This window comes from Dendroctonus ponderosae, unplaced genomic scaffold, assembly GCF_020466585.1.
Source record: "Dendroctonus ponderosae isolate FM_Combo_2020 unplaced genomic scaffold, Dpon_F_20191213v2 Dpon_F_20191213_1, whole genome shotgun sequence".
NCBI classification, from domain to species: Eukaryota; Metazoa; Arthropoda; class Insecta; order Coleoptera; family Curculionidae; genus Dendroctonus; species Dendroctonus ponderosae.
The window spans coordinates 43,510,234-43,529,429 of record NW_026017110.1 but is presented as its reverse complement, the minus strand read 5'-3'; the positions used below and the strand labels follow the sequence as shown (position 1 = coordinate 43,529,429).

Here is a 19,196-nt window from a genome sequence, read left to right as displayed (position 1 = left end):
ATGGTTCTCGTCGTCGCTTATATAGTTTCCTCCAGGTAACCCAGAAGGTTCTCGAAATCTCCAGCCCAGGTGCGAAATTTCCCGCTTGTCAGTGTTATATTTCATGACACATTGGCCATGAATTTCGATCCCCCATTCCAAACGTGAGTACCCCAGGCCATTTCCGTTACAATATCAATATTAAATGCAAGTCATCTAGGCTTTTGCGCAGATGACTAGGAGGGACCCGTCCACCTGGAAGACCACCAAAGAGATGGAGACACAGCTGGAGGTCCACATCTCAGGAAACAATACCGAGGCAAGCTCGGAATAAACAGATCAACTAGATCTCCAACAAGTAGAAGAAGAAGTATAAGAATAAATAAACATGAAAATAATGTTAGAAAAGCAAAACTTTAAAATTCACACCTCAGCACATTGGATGGACGAAGGATTTTGAGCGGGTGTTTTTAGATTAAGAGAAACTAGTATTTTATAATGTACTCAGCAACATCCGCTCCAGCCAAAGACATTTAGGAGATTTTTCACTGGAAACGTCCTAAAGGCATTAGGCCTCTAAAGTGGAACACCCAAAGGTGTCGATAGGGCCAAATGGGCTTTAAGTCGGCTTTTCAAAGCCGCAATATACTTAAAAAAATATTAATATGTTTTTTTGTGGTTTTATAAGCCTGTTTCAACTGAACATTTCATCAGACAAGAACTAAGTATATTTGAACACAAAACTAATGAAGAAACAAAGCTCTTTCACCAAAATAGTACAAATTAATCATAACGAAATTGTATATTCACCTTCCACAAAATTTCAATATATAAGCGAACATGTCCCTAATTGACAAAGGCTAATGTCTTGACAATGCCGAAACGCTATTTGTAACGGTCAAATCCGCAATTCCGGAACATATTTTACAGAATATCCAGACGAGCGTAAACCTTGTTAACTCCGGATTCATCTGTTCTATGCTGTTGTCATAAATCAGCTGAAATCTCGCTAATTTTACAGTGTTATCTTCGTGGTCAAAGGTTATCTAGAGTCTGGGCTTCAGCCAACATAATTTACAAGACACTGGCTAACAGACAACTTGAACTATTGACAAACACCGGTTAGCAGTGGATGAGATTGGACAATTAAGTGACTTTATATGATTAAATAACTGATTATGGAGCCAAGAACATTCGTAACTTTATTTCATTTCAACTGATTTCTTCACGGATTTTTTGTTTAGTCAATATTTTGAGTTTCAGCTCATCTGACAAAACACATGATATGCAACCCGATTTATATGGAGCTCAACGGAAAGTATGGAAGATGCTTATAAATCGAAAAAAGCCTGTAAACGAATACATTCAAACTAAAAGCGTGTCACTGCACAACTGGGAAAGATATTTTAATGACCTGTACGATAACAACCAAGACACAGGCAGGCAGAAGGAGAAGAATAAAAAGGAGAGCAGGTCCCCATATCATTCACGGAAGAAGTAAAAAACAAAACAAAAAAGTTTAAAAATAGAAAAGCACCGGGTGTGGACAAAATTCCCAACAAACTTCTAAAGTATGGCGGTAATGAACTCACAAAAAAACTAACGCAACTTTTCAATGGAATATTAAGCTCACAAACAATCTCCGACGATTGCCACAAGAACTTCACCATACCCATCTTCAAAAAAGGACAAAAAACCAACCCAGAAAACTACAGGGGTATAACTCTTCTATGCTCCCCATGAAATTATTCACCGGCCTTATTAAAGATAACCTGAAACAATATATCGGCATTAAAGACGAACCGCAGGAATTCCGGAGAAACAGTCTACCTACAATTAACGCCCTATTTATCATACGCCAAATAAAAGAAAAGGCAATAGAATTCGACACCCCCGCTTTTGCATGCTTTATCGATTTAACAAAAGCATTTGACCGTGTCGGACTGGAAGACATTATCACCATCTTGAGGAACAAACGAGATAAGAATTATAAAAACAGTGTACTGCCTAAACACATACAATTCAACCCGAATTAAAGTTGATCATAATACAACAAATGCCATACCGATATCGCAGGGTATAATACAAGGGGATACCTTAAGCCCGTTTCGGTTCACCCTGACTATGGAAAAAATCAGCGGCTTAAGAATGGGGTATAGGATCAACAGAAAACCCATTAGCATAATTTGCTACGCTGATGACGCGACAATATTGGCAGAAACGGCGGACAATTTGCGAAGACAACTTCACAGATTCAATCAGGTCAGCACACAATTTAATATGAAAATATCAATATCGAAAACAAAGTGTATGACAGTTGCCAGGGAACTAACGAGATGTAAGCCGGTTATAATTAATGAAATTGTCGGGCAAGTCACAACTTTCAAATACCTTGGAGGGGATATTTCTAGCCGCCACGAACCATTTAAAGATCTTAAATCCCAGATCAACAAAGCCTCGTTAACATCTGGTTGCTTAAGAGACGTCATATGGAACAACAAACAGATGAGCATCGACAGTAAAGTTCGAATACGCAAAACATGCGTAAGACCAATACTCGCCTTCGGTATCGAGACTCGAGCAGACACAAACAAAACAAAATGTATGTTAAGAACGGCAGAGATGATGACTCTAAGGTCAATAGCGGGAAAAACACTACGGGATAGAGTGAGGAGCGTAACAATAAGACAGACCTGCAAGGTGGAAGATGTAATCAGATGGGGACGAAAGTGCAGAAGATGGTGGCGGGATCATGTAGAAAGAATGCACCCCGAAAGAATAGCCAAGATTGCGTCGAATGTAAATCCAGCTGCTAAAAGACCCATCGGAAGACCACCGAAAAGATGGGAGGATAGTTGGACATCCATATCACAAGAGAATCAACAACATTGACCAGGCCAAATAAACAGACCAAAGGGTCTTTACAAAGAATAATAAGAAGAAGAACTGTGACGAAGTAATTCTACAATGTTCTCTGACATATTTCGCTAGCTAGATGAGTATGAAAATTAGAAGGGTTGCCAAATTAATCCAAAAGCATCAATAAGCAAAACGTTAAAAGGTCATGGATGATAAATGACTCAAATAGCAGCTGATTGACAAAAAAGGCTCATTCAGAATTCATGGACTAATCGCTTACCATGTATATTGGACCACTTCATGATGTCCTCGTATCGTGTGTAGCTGGCCTGTCCTGCTTCCGCACAAATATCTTTGATAAACGGACTGATTACGTGTGAGTGTTTCAAAACAACACTATAATCCATCGTATGGTTTAACCTGGAAAAATGTTCAGAATATGGCAACTTTTCTGAGCTGCATTGCTCAAAGTACCTTCCATGATCCTCCTCCGGTGTTCGCACTGTACTGGGGTTCTTTTGCCTGAGCTTCGACATGGCATCAGATGAGATGAATGAATTTTTGGGGAAGTGAAAAATGAAACACATGACTTGGTATTGGCTTTGTCCCCGTTCCTCCTCTCCCAGTATTAGAGACTTCAGAATCTGGACCTCCTGCAACCAAAATGAATATTCACAAATCTGCATAGAGCTCTTGGGGCATTATGATCATAACCATAGTTAACGATAATGGCCCGTTCTAAATGCATTTCCAGTTAAATTCGGCAGACGACTTTGGCCGAGCTCCGTTTTATATTCATGCCCCAATTCTATGAATATTTAAGCCCTTGCTGTGTATTTAATCCTTCCCCGAGTCAACCAGCCTACACGCCGTAATTTTCAGAAATATTTTATGGTTCATACTAAAGCGGTCATTGTTAATATGGCATATTTTATGAGAACCAGTCATTGTAGGGCTACTAAATAATTAATGCATCGGGATTTAGCCGGGACCGAGTTTCGACCAAAAATGAATTATTCCAGAACGAAAAAGTGCTTGAAAAAAAATTGAACGTTAATACCGTAGCAATTCCCTAACATGACATGACCAGGAAAATAAAGCCAGTTAATTGCTGTAGGCAGGCAACATTATTTTAATTAATTTTCCTAATTTTCCCACCAGTAATTTGCGGCACGGGAGGTGAAAGAAAACACCGCAAAAGATAACCAGAAATGTTTTAGATTAAATGGGTTGATTGTGGGTTTTAATGGTGATTAATTGAGTCAGTTCGAGGACGGTTTGAATCCGAAAAATGTTTGAAAATTTGCTTTATTTATACACTTCAACGCTTATTCTTCGCACTTATCATACAAGCAAATTTCATCAAATTAGTTGAAAAATGCATTACCAAATATTTATTTGATCGGGAGTGCAAAATTGCAGCAATCTACAGAATTGCCATTATTCGATGGTTTGTGGAAACTCGAGAATTCACAAGTAATTCCAGGTGGTTTCGAATGAGTAGAATGCATTTCGGGAATTGTATTCAAGCATTTAGAAACGGTTTGTTCATTGACAAAACACTTGCTATTTACAGCTAACTTTGCTATTTACAGAATAATATATACTATCGCTATAAGCTTCCAAACTGTAGGCCATTTAAATGTTTTCCTGATCTTTGGCTTGCATAATGCACAAGAATGTTCACATAGTTTTATGTGTGTCTATTTGAGGTTTGAGCCGATGAAAAGGTGACATAAACTTAGTTTACACGCCCTGATGTGTAAAAGTGAGGCAAGTAAATACCTATTTCCTGGTGCGGATAAAAATACCGGAGCAATTGAAAATGTGATTTTCCGATTTTGCCACAAACGGTTATTTGATGAAATCTCCCTCAATTTCGTCGTCTTGTGCTTTATTGAAAACTGTTTCAGCTGTATTTACAAATTGAGTGATACATATAAATATTCAAAGAAAAGAACACGTATTTCTAAATTGCACGATCTTTCTAGCTGGCTTCAAATTTCTATGATATCCGAAAAATCGATCTAACGTTTGTGGCACCAACAGCAAGAGCAACAGCAGGTTAAAAGAGCCCTAAAGAAGCAAATGTCATCTATTTTTTTTTCGGAACATACCGTAGGAAAAAATAAGGGCTAACACACTGTTTTTGCCCTAAGACCCAGTAAGTAAGGTAAGGCTGAAATATACGCAAAAGTCGTAGCGAATGGTCTGAAAAACATCGGATCAAAAGACATTGCTTGCACCTTGGCTTACAGAAGGCTCAAATTCGCGTGTTATTTGTGGTACAGAGTTGAGCGAAAATCATGACACATCGAGTTGAAATCGATGACAAAATCCGGGGCGTTTTGCGGTCTTAGTGAACAAAAACCGCACCCGATCGCAATTAGAGCTGGCAGATCTAAATAATGCAAATGCCTGTTCGATGAGCGCAGCCCTAAGTCAAGTGACCCAATGGCAAATTTATTGGTACATGTCGAATGGGAGGCTCATTGGAGCTGGACAACCTAATTACTGCATTACATTGGTCACAGTCTGATTGGGAACTTTAGAATTGATGGTGGTTCAAATAATTGTTTTTAGTTGCGACCAGATTTTTTAAATTTGAATTTTAAATAAATACACATTTTTGAGATTAAAAAACTGCACTCTTTGGGCAGAAACTCATATTGTTCTCACTTAACTCTCTCATTTAAAGTGCGCTCAGCAACGTATCTTTGCTAAGCATATTCAATTCGTCGCTCTATTATAATATCATCAGCTCTAAAGCTAACTCGCCTCGCCTTCGCTGTTTTACGGTTTGCTTGTTTTGTCTTGTTTCCAGTTCTGTCCTGCTTTCTTCACATTGTCAGGATTCGCAGTGCAATGTTGCGGCAAGGTTTTATTAAATAGTTTATTTGTTCTATGAAAAGAAACTTTCACAATAGCCGCTAGCGAATTGCATAGTTGCTCGAGACGATTTGAACAAACTCAATAGTGAATTGCTGAAATTCTTAGTTGTGCTAATTTTTTCTCAAAGTCGGATTTAAGCAACAGCCCGAAATTCCTTGGTTTTGTAGGGGATTTGGAAAGCGGTTTATTCGATCGGTAGAACTTAGTTTTATAGTTTGTTTGTAATCTGCTGGAACGCGACTCAAAGTGGCGCTTATTCACAAACATTGTAATGTTTGGAAACATGTTCGTCAAAATGTAACAAACTGACGGTGCGATTTTTAAATGCGGCTTTAGGCATAGAGCAGACACGGTGTTATTTTCAACTTAGGAAAGAAGCATTTTGTATGTTGAATTCAGTTGGAGCACGCTAATAATTTTTCGGCAAATTAAAATTATTTTCTAATTATACATGAAGTTGGGAGCAAAATATCTCTTAGTGTATTTTTGCGGAAATGCAATATTTTTGAGAAAAAAATAAAAACCTTTGGATTAGCCGAGAAAGCTAACGCTATTTTAAAAGTTTGATAATTCCGGAAAAAGCTACGACGCCGCCAATGGTTTTTCTGCAAACAAAAATAATTTTACAATTCTGCATTATGTTGGGAATACAAAAGCTATTTTGGTTTTTTTGCAAATATGTACAGATTCTGATTAAAAAAATGAAAACCGTTAGACTATACTAGAAAATTTGCGCTATACTTTGATAATTTTCAGATAGAAAAAACGGTGCACGCTAATGGCTTTTCTGCAAAAAGAAAACAATTTTCTAATTCTATTGCACATTTTTCGATCAAAAAAATTGAAACCGTTGGCTTGTCCGTGAAAATTAACTTATATTCAACAATAATGGCTGTATTAAAGTAGGATTATCCGAGGACATTGATTCTTTCGAGACAAAAAAGGCAATAGGTTTTTCGGCAAACAAAAATTATTTTATTTTCTAATTCCACATTCAGTTGAGAACAAACGAGCTCAGTTGGTCTTTTCGCTAAAATACACATTTTCTGATTTAAAAAATTGAAACCGTTGGCTTGTCCGAGAAAACTAACTTAAATTCAACATTAACACTTTCCAGGTAGAAACTTTCTTTCTTGAACGGTTTTTTCAATCTATTGGCTTTAAATCGCTGTTTCTACAGTCTTTGACAAATACAATGTAAATAAACATTTACTTGCATATTTCCAGGAGGACTGATTTACTATCAGAATCTAGGCACTGAACGCAAATTAATATATTCAGTCACAATAAATATAGATAACAATTTAAAAGTATGTTATGACTGAATTTTCATCTTCTTCTTTTGCACGTGTTGTTGTCGTCTGAAGCGCTTCAAGTAGGTAAGTTAGCATTTATTTGGGGAAAGCAAAGTTCATGAATCTAGTGGGTTTTCGGGTTTTTAAGCCGTCGTTCGGTCGAATTTCTTCTTGACGTTTCGCAAGCACGAGTGACTTACATCTTCAAAAGTGGTTTGCTTGAACGCTTATCATCATCATCGTAATCAGCATCGGAACAGTGTAAGTATATACACAAACGCTTACACTGTTCTGATGCGTTCAAGCAAACCACTTCTGAAGATGCAAGCCACTCGCGCTTGCGAAACGTCAAGAAGAAATTCTAACGAATGACGGCCTAAAAACCCGAAAAACCCATTAGTTTCAAGGAATGGCCTCGAAAGTCTATCTCTTATGAGTGCTGTATCATCAGCAAATCGTAGGTGGTCTAAATTAAGTTCCGTTAATATTGCCTCATCTCTTCTACAAATGATTAAGCGTCTACCATGTTGGTAAGCCTGCGGGTGACAACCTTCTGATAAGAAATCTTGCTTTTGACTCACAATGCGTGCCAACAATGGAAGAAGACAAATCGATTTTTGTGGTTGATTTTGTCCTCGCTTCCCGTTTTCCGATTTTTATTCTCCATGCTACGCATATTTCATCGCCCGAATCTCATTGATGTTTTCTTTCGATCTTCAGTAAAACCTTTTTAGTGCCATTAGCAAATTATTACAGTTGCTATACAGTCTTGTTCTGAGCGAATCGTTTTACTAGAGTTATTTGGTTTGATTTTAGCAAAGTTAATTAAATTAAATACCGTGGATTTCCAATTGTGGCAGGTGTTGATGGAGTTTAATTTAATGAGTTTGCCGTTAACCTGTTATTCTATCCAGTACTGATCACTGTTCTGTAGCTGAGGCATCAGTTAGTCGTGTAATGGAATAAACTTAACACAACCAGTTGGATTTAGACTATTCCTAAAGCAGTTTTGTGGTATAAATACGCAATTTTCATTTGAAACTATTTTGTTAGAAAAGGCTTTCCAAGGGGTTTACCTAATATTCACAAGCAAACTACACGCAAGACACTACCCCATCTGAACTGTTGGGAAGATAAACGTTTCTGCGTACAGTAAGAAATCAAATGTTAAAAGTGCCAAGAATTCAATTTGAGCTGTTTTGCTCCTGGCATAGCGACTGGGAAAGTAAACCAGAGCATAGAAAAATTATTTTTTGAGATTTAAAATATTCTATCGACATACCATGACCAGGGATTGAATATATATGTACCTGCCACGTTCAATTTGATGTACAAATTTGGTATTCTAAAGAGAATTTTGTCGATAATCTAACTCGTAAAGACGAGTCTCGCTTTAAAGCCTGAAAACAAGTCAAACACCGCAAATGAGCGCATTGAATCAAATATCACTTGGTAAATCCACAACTCCTACTGAACTCGCTTAAAACTCCATTGTCTCGTAAATATTAAACCCGAAAAGCAAAATTGGGGATAGAGTTTTGGGTTCTGATTAAAAGTTGGGTCGCTAAAGTTTCCTTTTTGCGTTTCTCCAATGGAATTAACAGCTACATAACTTTAATTGCTTTGAAGTTTATAATAACCATTTTATTTTCGCTCGACAGGACAGTATTTAGATTCGCATTCGGGCGTTAATTGAAACAATAACCATGACGCACAAACAACTGAAAAGTGCTGGTTTCAATTTAAAAGCTGTGCCACATTTTATTTTCTTCGTTCGATAAAATGCACAAAGTTGGACTGGAAGTGACCTATTTCGACAGCAGACTCTGCGGGATATTTTCTAATTAAAGAACAAATTTTAGTTCAGTTTCCTAAATGAGCAACGTATAATAAAACCAAATTTATTGACTGAACGACTGGATGTAAGATATATATATTCCTGTTCCGACACTGACAAAAGCAAAGCCAAACAAGGAATTTCAAAAATGAGTTAATCGAATCGTCCAAAACTTCCAGGACAAATATTTCCCGCCAAAAGTGGCTATTACGCAAAGATTTCCCATCAGCAATGGGTTCAATATGTAGATGTAGAACACAAACACGATGGCAGTTGGGATCTCTCATATCCCCGAGGTTTTACTTCACATACAAGAGCCTTTTTGTATACAAAATTAAATTTTGCTGGCTGCGGCCGCTGGATGATTCAGACCAAGAAAAGCTGGAAAACATAACTCAAGATCGATTTTTATTTATATGTATCCGCATTGCTTAGGTTGCAAGTGTCAACTAATACTGTTTTTTTGTCTGCCCGTTTATTTCTTTCTCCACGGGTTAGTTTTCAAACATGCGAAAAAATGTGCGTATTACTAATTGCCAAAGGCGCTTCCAAAAGTACGTAAAGTGTTAATAGGGGCGAATTTGGTTCAGAGAGCAAACTCGATTCGAACGGGAAAAAATGGAATTCAATACTTAGAAGAAAAGTGCTTTCCAGTCAATTTTCTTTATCCTACTTTTCGGGCATAAGTCCGGATGAAAAAGGGGATTTGAAAAACGATCCATTTCACACCAATCGGATTCGGCAACTAACCGCTTGATTGCTGATAATCACAGATCTTTAGGGATTGGTCGCTAGCGAAATGCGTTTTTGTATGAAGTCCAGGGCAGAAACGTGCAAATTTAGTGGTTTGTCCAAATTAGGCGGCACTCTTACATGGAATGCGACAAACATATCGATGGTCCAGTTCCATACAGCAACAAGTCCAAATTTGGCCATTTTTAGTTTAATACGGCAATATGTCCAAAATTAAGTAGTTAACCTTTTGCATACAGCAAGAACTCGAAATGTTTGGACTTGTCAACTTTAAATTAGATATTTTCTTTTAGCGTTAAGCCGAATTTATAATTATTCTAGTTTAATAAAGCAACAATTAGACATGTTGCTCTTTGACTTAAAGGTTTTGGATAATTATGTCACTTTCATAGAGCAATATTTCGAGTTATTGTCTTATAGTACTGAACAAATCGTAAAATATCTTATGTTATTCGCAGCAAATTTTGAGATTAATTGCTTGTCACTATTTTTTGAGAGAATCGTGGCTTTGGTGTTTGTGCTATTCGCTTATTATAAATAGTTATTTAATTGCAAAATGGATAAATTACTTTGCATACAACTTTGTGACGAAACAGGTGCCCAATTGTTGCGTTTGGCAAGAAAAGATGCAGTTTTTTACAAAGTAGGCAACGGAGCCCTTAGTTTAAATTAATGTTCTTTTCAAATAAATAATAAAATAACGAAACTGCATTTAGAAAAATTACTACCTACTGACAATACTGTCATAAATGAATATGCAAAAGATGAAACCTCTACTATAATAAAAATAAATTTGGATCCAGAATATACAGCGGACTTAGAGGGTAGTAGAGTTGTGATAAACGGTTATTTTTCTGTAACGGGTACAACGTTCCAGTTTCACCTTGGTAATAGGTTTCAAAATACGGTTCCAAAAAGAACATGTTACTTTTTAAATTTTTCATTAAAAATGCAGAATGATGATAGTAGAAATAGTGATTTCCTTTATTAAAAACATAATTTTTAACATTCGTGAACTGAAAATTAAATATTCTTAAATCAAAAACAAAACATAGGTCCGAGGTAACTACTTAAAGAACAAAAAAAGTGATAATAATAAAACCATAGTGATTAAATAAAATATACGGATTTTATGCGAAAATGTTTACAAATTTCATTTTCATTTCAAATGAATTAACATTTAAGAACAATTTTTGCAGATGCTTTTTACTGATTCTAGTTCTTCGCGCGTTTATGATAACACCAGCTTTAGAAAATAATCTCTCGCATTTTGTTTCACAATAACATTAAAGAATCCACAATAACAACAAACAGAAATGCGTGTTTGGCAAACCTGGACGAAGTATTACTCGAGTTAATTTTGGTACCACCAAAAAATAATTTAAAAAAAATATGTCGACCTTACAACGTTTATTACTATTCAGACAACTTTCATTTTATCTCTGACTGAATTTATATTTAAAAATGGCCAGTTTGCTTAAATGCAGTGCACATTCTGCTTAAAACGTTTGTTATTTTACATTTCAACTGTGATAAAATTTGTCATAGACTCTTAGTTTGCTCATAGCTCATATGCAAGTCCACATTCTGCTTAGTTTGCTGCGAATGGGCATATAACTCCCGAGCTACGTTTCTTGAGAGAAATCCCTTTTTTAGACTAGAAAACTAAGTACTTATAGAATGTTGAATTATAACATCGCAGCAATTAAACAAATTTTCGCTGGTTCCTGGAGAACTGGACAGTAATTCTTATAAACGAAAGATGATACACAATCATCAAGGGAACGCGCAACTACACACAACATTATTTCCGTTGACAAATGGTTACTGAAATTGCTGCAACTGCATAGAGCGCTCGACGGTGCCGCATCGGTTCTGTGCTGACGCGAACCATTTTTTCAGGTTCATGAGACTGTTCCAAGAACAACCTTTAAATCGACAAACGGCTATAGCTGGTGCGAAGTGCGCACAACTGTTTCTGTTTTATAAGACGGTTCCAAAAAGAACGGTTTAAGTTGGCAAACGGCTGCAGCTGGATAGATCGCTTGACGGTGTCTGACGTGCGCACCGGTATTTCGGATTTATGAGACGGTTTTAAAAAAAACCGGTTAAATCGGCTAGCTGTAAATACGGTTTCAGGTTAGACGTTTGGAACACTGTTATTTTAGCGGTTACGTTAAATACCGTAAATAAATATACGTTAAATACCGACCATCCCTACAGGGTCACTATCATACACCACAAAATACCGGCGGGATCTCCTCAGAAGAACCGTTGGGCTCCGCAGCTGGCAAAGTACCGAAGGGTGGTAAAAAACTCTTGGGGTGGCCAGGCGGAAAAACCACCAAAACTGTGCTAGGTAGACCCTCAGGGGAACCAGCACACCCCAAAAAAGCAGCCATGACCGGGATGCAAAAGCGACACCGGTCGGACGGCAGCATACCCAACAAGCCAGCACCTTGGCGGCTGTATGTGGGAACTTCCGTATAGGAAGCAACCACACACAACCGGGATTAAGATGGCCATAGCGGCGGTCGGATATCCCGAGAATTTTCTCCTCAGCAGGGAGAACTCATAAATAGACTTAGGAAAATCGACGAGCTGCAGCCAGGGATGACTACCAGACCAGGTCATGCGTCGTACCCCCCCCAAGGTTCTTGTGGAATTCATTGAATACACAGGGATAATGAGGGAGTAAAATACGAGGGCACAAGAGGGCAGAAATGATCGCGGTGCAAGGCCAAACACCACCTCGGCGGTGAGGAAAGGGTTTTAGTGGGTAAACAGCTTARCTGGAGTCCCACACAACCCAGAGCGACAGACCACCAGCTCTGGGAGTGCATAAAAGAGCATTTCCCAAACCTCACCGGAAAAAAAAATCCCTACAGGGTCGATACATAAAACAATATAGAGGAAAACATTATGGTTAAAAAGTACCTACCTAAAGTTTAACACTTAGAATAAGAAGAGCACATTATTATCAACTATGATCAAGTTGTTGAGTTTTCTTTGGCAGATGATTTGCAGGGACAACAGCAGAGTTTTTAAATGTGGATACCCAGAACATGGTCCAAGTTGGAGATAATATTGCAAATGAGTTTGCTGAGGAGATACATACCATTACGGCAAATACCATTGAAGCTAGTCTGGCAAATGTACAGGCACAAGATCAGAATTTATCTCAACAGAATTCACCTCCTTCAGATACTTACAATCAGCATTCTATTGACATGGATTCTAACTGTTCGCCTGACAACTTTTCTACCTACTCTTTTGAGAGCGATTCTTTAAAATCCAGTGCAGAATTTAACCTACCGGAAACTAAATAATGCAGAAGCTGTCGCTGAAGATGTTAATAACCAAGACAATGAATCTGATACTAATTTGACTAGAAAACACTTACAAAATCCTGATAAATGGAAAAGATCGGTCGCTAAGAAGAGAAGAAATAACGGATTACAATATGTTAATATCCGAAAAGAAGCAGTTGTTGCTTATAAAGTTGGACTGCCTTTGCAATGTATGCACCAAATCAGTCCTAAGTATAAAATGCATACATCCAATAGTAAAAGTCTAATAACTATGCTAACCACTTTGAATTAAACGGTAAAAAATAGGGTATGCAACACATTTTATCTGAGAACATTGGGCATAAGCAATAAACTTATATTTACTGCAACCAAGACAAAAGATGAGAGTGGGGTCCTGCAGCTAGATATGTGGGGAAAGAACAAGAAAGGTGGGAAGAAAGTAAACACATAAAATATTTTCCAATAATGCCTTCGCATTATTGTAGAGCTGGTACCAATAAGCAATATAAAGATAGAAGCCTTAATATTTCATCGATGTATAAAACAACTGTATAAAACACATTGCGAAGAAATAGAAAAACCAATTGACATAAAAGCATGTATGAGATGATTTTCAATTCAGAATTTAATTTTGGCTTTTTTCGGCCAAAATGTCTTTCTAAAACACCACACAAAGAGTAAATACTTCACCTTTTACTCTGACAATTGCAGCAATCGAAAAAAAACTTTAATAAAGACCCCAACGGTGCAAATGTGCAGTGGAATGAAATTTGTGCTATAAAAGTAATCAAGAGTAAACCATTTACAATTTTTTACAAAAAGTCATATTCAGAAAATGAATTTAGTGAAATAGCAACATTAAACCTACAAAGGTGTATAAAGCACCCATTAAAATTTCGCAAGCAAAAAAGAAGGATTTGGTGGATTTGTGTAACAGTAATGCAATTCCCGGTCAATACTCGACTTTTTATAAAGAGCTACCCTGTACGTTAACAACAGCTACAGCAGATAATAGGGATTCCGATTAGAAGTGTGTAGTTTAGGTGAGATAGTTTGCAGGATGAATGTGAACAGACTGGTCTATTTACCGCGTATAATTATGTTTAAAGTTTTCTATAACAAAAAAATAAATCAATCAAAAAAAAGCAATAAATCTGTATCTTGCTGACTAAAAGACGGTCCACCTCAACATAGGAAAGAAAGTGGTTAACGTACGGTAAATAAATGGATCAGACTTTAGTCTGTTGTTTATTACAATTTGAAAAAACCTGTAATCTGTAACATTTAATTTCTCGAAACAGTGATTTTTGACTTGTTGCTGTATGGAACTAAACCATCGATATGGGTTTAACCAATTGCAAAACCATAACTGAGTTATTATAAGACTGGGTCCAGGTATTTATGGATTCAAGAGTTTTCGGTCGTCGGCATCTCAGGAAGGACAAACGAATGGGTAAAACAAGCCTATAGGTTTCCCCAAAGAAGAAGAAGAAGAAGAAGAAGAAGATTTTCATGCTCAGCAAGTTTACAGTTGATTCCAAGGAGTTGACGAAGCAGACGCAAGGTGCACTTTTGCTTGCTTCTTTTCGCCTCATATTCACATTAAGGTCCATTAGAACCAACTTGAAAAATATTCTTCCCTCAACGGCCGTTGGATTTTATACTGGAAGAAATACCGTAATGCCACTTGGGTAAAACTACGATAGAAACCGCACCTAGAAGAATTAATTTCGAAAATCCTTGCCATCTCAAATCAATTCATAGTGGCCCAATTTGCGTTGCTGAACGCATTTCACACCAGACACCGTCAAGTGTACCCAGTTTGACATTTTCACCTTGAAATGCGTAGAAAAATTTCCGTTTCTTTCCAAAACTATTGAAAAATACTGAGCCTAGCAAGATGGCCAAGCATTTCTATTCGTATCAATTCGACATGCCTTATAGGGCAACCTATTTGAGAAACTGGGAAGTGCCTAAGTTCTACTGCCCTAAGCCTCGAAGAAGAATAGGTGGTACTACCATAATATCCAATTCTAGAGGACAATTGTTACCTGGAGTACCTAGGCCTCCTTGCAACCCTTTTGGAGACTTTACAGGTACCACTTTTCAATCTTTACGACCTTTTTTTACTTCTATAAACCATAAGATTTGTTGATTTTATTGGTCATTTAAAAATCAATTTTCGATTTGATTTGAGTACTAAAATGCACTTTTCTTAGCTCAGGAATTTCTGAAATCTAAGCAAAATAGCTAGTCGACTCTATTGGCGGTATTTCAGGTACTTGGCAAATGCCAAAGCAAATCACCCGAAAAGTGGCGAATAAACTAAATGGATTAACTGATAAGGCAGCTTTTATGGAAAACTGCCGAAGAATTGTAGCAGCTCCATTGAGTAGGCCTGAGCGATATTCGAAAAAAGCCCCCGCAGAGTTAGTGGCCGAAAATAAACCGGACGAGAAAAAAACCGATGAACTTGAAAAGCCGAAAAAAGCTATTTGCCCCATACATGATTTCTGAATTTCGGTTTATAATTCATTATCGATAGGGCTCGAATGCTTTTCAATAATAAAATAGACTTTTCTCCTACTTTTGCAGTCGGCATTATAAAATCACTACACAATGCATGAGTGTCAGGAGCAGCTCCTATATCACCGAGGAAGATTCAAGCCTTGCCTGACTGGAAATCCTCCGGGGACTTGTTGTCATTTTCCCGGGATTTCTGTCTTGAAATAAAGGTGTTCGTCTCTGGGAATAATAAGAACGTCTAACGTTGTCAGGATTCCCAACAAAAACGAGTGAAAGCGACGTGCAATTCACATTGCTATTTGACAGTTAAAACTTTGATGCAAAAGATTGTTTCTTTTATGGAAAATTTACGATTTTTCACTCAGCAGCAGGAGATAACTTAGGCGCATACTCTGCCAACATTGGAAAGTTGTGTGACTTCCTTCGTTCCGTCGAACTCGCGAATAATTTATTGTTCTTCTACTCAATCAGCCCATACATCGCGCGAAAAATATTCGCCAACTAAAGTTCATTTATACTTGAAAACAGAGCAGGGTTTTTAGATTGCCTGAAAGCAAACGCTAATAAATGATGAAAAGGATGGGAGGAATTAAAGGAAAAAGCAGGCTTCATTCTGAATTCTACCTATTCATTAAATATTTTTTTAGGGTGAGGATTGGTCATGGATTTGGAGATACGAGCCGTTTTTTTGGATTTCCGATGGGTTGAAAACAAAAAATTACACTTTCAATTGTTCTAAAAAGACTTACATCATTCTGAAAGCCAGCAAAACGCAAAAATCTTACATGGGATCGCAAATAAACAAGCCAATTTCCTTTGATGATTTTTTTATGAATGACTTCAACCATAAAAAATTGAAAATTGACGAAAGGAAAATGTTTTTGTTCAATTTTTATCATTCAACCAACATTAAACGCTTACTATAAATAGATCTTATTTTTTTCATGGGGATCAAGTAATGAAAAGTCTTGGAATTTTCGCTTTCTTAGAATTGCATCTGCTAAGGGCTTTGATAAAACAAAATCAGCTTGATTCATTTTATGTAAAACTGTATTTGTGTAATATTTTCGTCCACTGTTGCGCTTCATTTTTCTATTATTTTCAAAATTTATATTATCGTTAATTTTTGAAGAACCTGACCCGCGGACAAGTGTTGAATGATTCTCTTTCCTTTAAAATAATTATCTAAATAATAATTATTTGGACCAGAATTGCTATCAGCAACAGACATTTAAGTAATATTAATGAGAAAAAACGCCTTTTGTTGGCTGGATTTAATTAACTGTTGTAAAATGTCTGTCTGATTTCGCCTTTAGCAAATTGCTCGGTTTATTCGTGACATAATTGTTATGAAAAAATTGACCTTTTCATGTCGCGGCAGTTTTGCTTGTATTGTTGTGTCTTTCAGCTGATTAAATTACTGCAACTTTCAACAATGAGAATTTTAACAGATTAAAAATAAATACACATCTCAGTTTTAGTCTCTCCATCGGGTTAGAATCATCATCTAATGAAATATTTTTTCACTTTGATTAAACCCTCATGAACTGCCGAATAACTAAAACCATTCAGGCCCTTTCCAAGTATAAATCGAACATGAGATCACGCATTTGACCCTTGGACTTTAGGCATACCCTTCCAGGGTTATAAACGAGGGCACTCAACTTGAACTATGATTTACAGCCGCGGTCTTAAGCTAATTTGCATAAGAGAAAAAGTGGCCGCTAAATTTAACGAAGGCCTGGGCAATTTACAGGTGTCGGTGTTGTACAAACAGTGCAGCTCTAAAAGTAAATAATCGGCTCAATTACGTGTGCTGGAAAAATTCCCTGGTTTAAGTGTGGATATAAGGCTATGTAGTATATGTTACATCTAAAGCCATTAATTTTACTTTCGCTTTCGTGCCGATGTTTGGACGGTCGGTTTTTATCGTCCTTTTTCGATGGGACTAAAAGGATAATTTTTCAGGAGATGGCTTTCTTTTGCAAACATGACACCTTTATCTGAACGTGATTCGTTTCAATTGGAGAGATCTGCTAAGAATTTCCATATTAAAGCACAAAGGGATTTTAATAACAACCCGATACGAATCCCTTGCATTTTTGTGCATCTTCTAAAGCCTGTGCATATTGCTTTGGCAATATCCAGATGGGAGCAGCTTTTAGGGCTCGAAATTTTTAAAAGGGGATTTATTAGATTCTGTGTACAAAAGGTTTCTGTCAGTTTTCGTTTCTCGCATATCTCCTTCCAGCTGGGAATTTCTATTCAAATTTATGCCTTCAAAGAGTAAATTTTATATAAAATTTAAACCTTTTTACAACGAAATGTAACACTATCTCTCAAGTCCTAAACGAACTATTATAATAATGAAGTTTACGTTGTACTTTAGAGGCACCGTTGCAATTTTATTAGCGGTTTGCATAGAGTTTTCCAGGAGTTGAAAACATTCGAAAATCACAAATAACTTCCTTCGCCTCGTCTTATCCAAATACAAATTATTTAAATCAAGGTGATGCTTTCCGAGATGTTTCCCGGGAGATTCGACTGACGAAAGTGTAATTTTGGACTATCAAAAAGTAGTATAACATGTAATATTTATGCAATGAGGGGTAGTTTTCTACAGAGAGTTTCGTTTTTTAAGTTAACAAATAGAGGCTATGTAAAAATGGGTTAGCAACGGTGAGTTTTCGAAATATTTGACATTCTATCAAAATTCTAGGTTTATATTTATGCTCCATGCATATAGCATTGGATGATCTTTCTCGAAACTATCGTCTTTTGAATAACGCAATATTTCAGTTTGGTAAATATTATAATGAATCCTTGCAAAAGAAGCTTAAACCTAGACAAATTTCATATGTCGAAAAATAACAATTTTATTTATTTTAACGTCGAAAAAATTTCCTTTCAAATCACGACGTAAGATGCGATTCCAAGATTCCTGTAAATAATGAAAGCTGATGTTGTGAAGCGAGGTTATGAGGTCAAGTTGATTTGTGCGTTGATGAATTGGGCAGTTTTCTAATAAAACTCATGTAGTTGAAGTACGTAGACCAATCCTTTGGGAACAAACGGAATTTTGAATCTCTGAATTAGTTCCATTTTAATTAACTTCAATTTTTTAATCTTTTCTATTGAATTTCAACCCCTTCGATTCTTGATTTACGAATTTGTTGTACAATGGTTCATTTAGTTTTTGCAAATTGCTCAGTTTTTTTGTGGCATGGACAATTCGACTTGCCTTTGTTGCGATAGTTTTGCTTGAATTGTTTTGTTTTTCAGCTAACGAAAACAAAACTGTACTATTAAAAATAACCACTTCTGCCTGTTTCTTACGCAAAACATTTTCCTAACAAATGATATCTGGATATATTGAGAATAATATCCTTCTAAATAAATATAAAATTAAAATAATCCAGTGCTTAAAACATTTTCGTTTTTATAGAACCATAATCTGCATGTTTCACAATCGGCATGTTTTGGCGCAAGATAATCCGCATGTAATTCGATAAAATCACTTTCAGCCCAAAATCAATGTTAGCGTGTAGATGCAAATTGGGAACAGTCGTAGTTTTAACGCAACTTTTCTTCCATTGGTGGATGCTGTAGATTTTATTCTTATCGTTATAAAACACACACTTTCGACAATATCAGGTATTTGCGTTAAAGAAAACTAATTGGTTTCAAAAAAATGTAAAACACTTGCACAAAAAATAATTGCTGTTTTAGAACGATTCTAACAAG

General features: G+C 36.6%; 2 protein-coding genes across 2 annotated transcripts in view; one reads left to right on the top strand and one right to left on the bottom strand.

Annotated features, from left to right (window-relative positions):
* LOC109545094 (out at first protein) overlaps positions 1-19,196 on the bottom strand; it is a 124,703-nt gene that overhangs the window by 8,467 nt on the left and 97,040 nt on the right. The window contains exons 3-4 of the mRNA XM_048661971.1: positions 3,313-3,491; positions 3,119-3,258 (exon numbers count right to left, since the gene is read on the bottom strand). Of these exons, the coding sequence (XP_048517928.1) occupies positions 3,119-3,258; positions 3,313-3,491 (319 nt within the window). The remainder of the gene's footprint in view (positions 1-3,118; positions 3,259-3,312; positions 3,492-19,196) is intronic.
* LOC109545095 (protein Flattop homolog) lies at positions 14,730-15,512 on the top strand. The gene is made up of 2 exons (XM_019915588.2): positions 14,730-15,022; positions 15,205-15,512. The coding sequence occupies exons 1-2, from the start codon at positions 14,827-14,829 to the stop codon at positions 15,441-15,443; spliced, it is 435 nt and encodes a 144-aa protein (XP_019771147.2). The 5' UTR covers positions 14,730-14,826; the 3' UTR covers positions 15,444-15,512.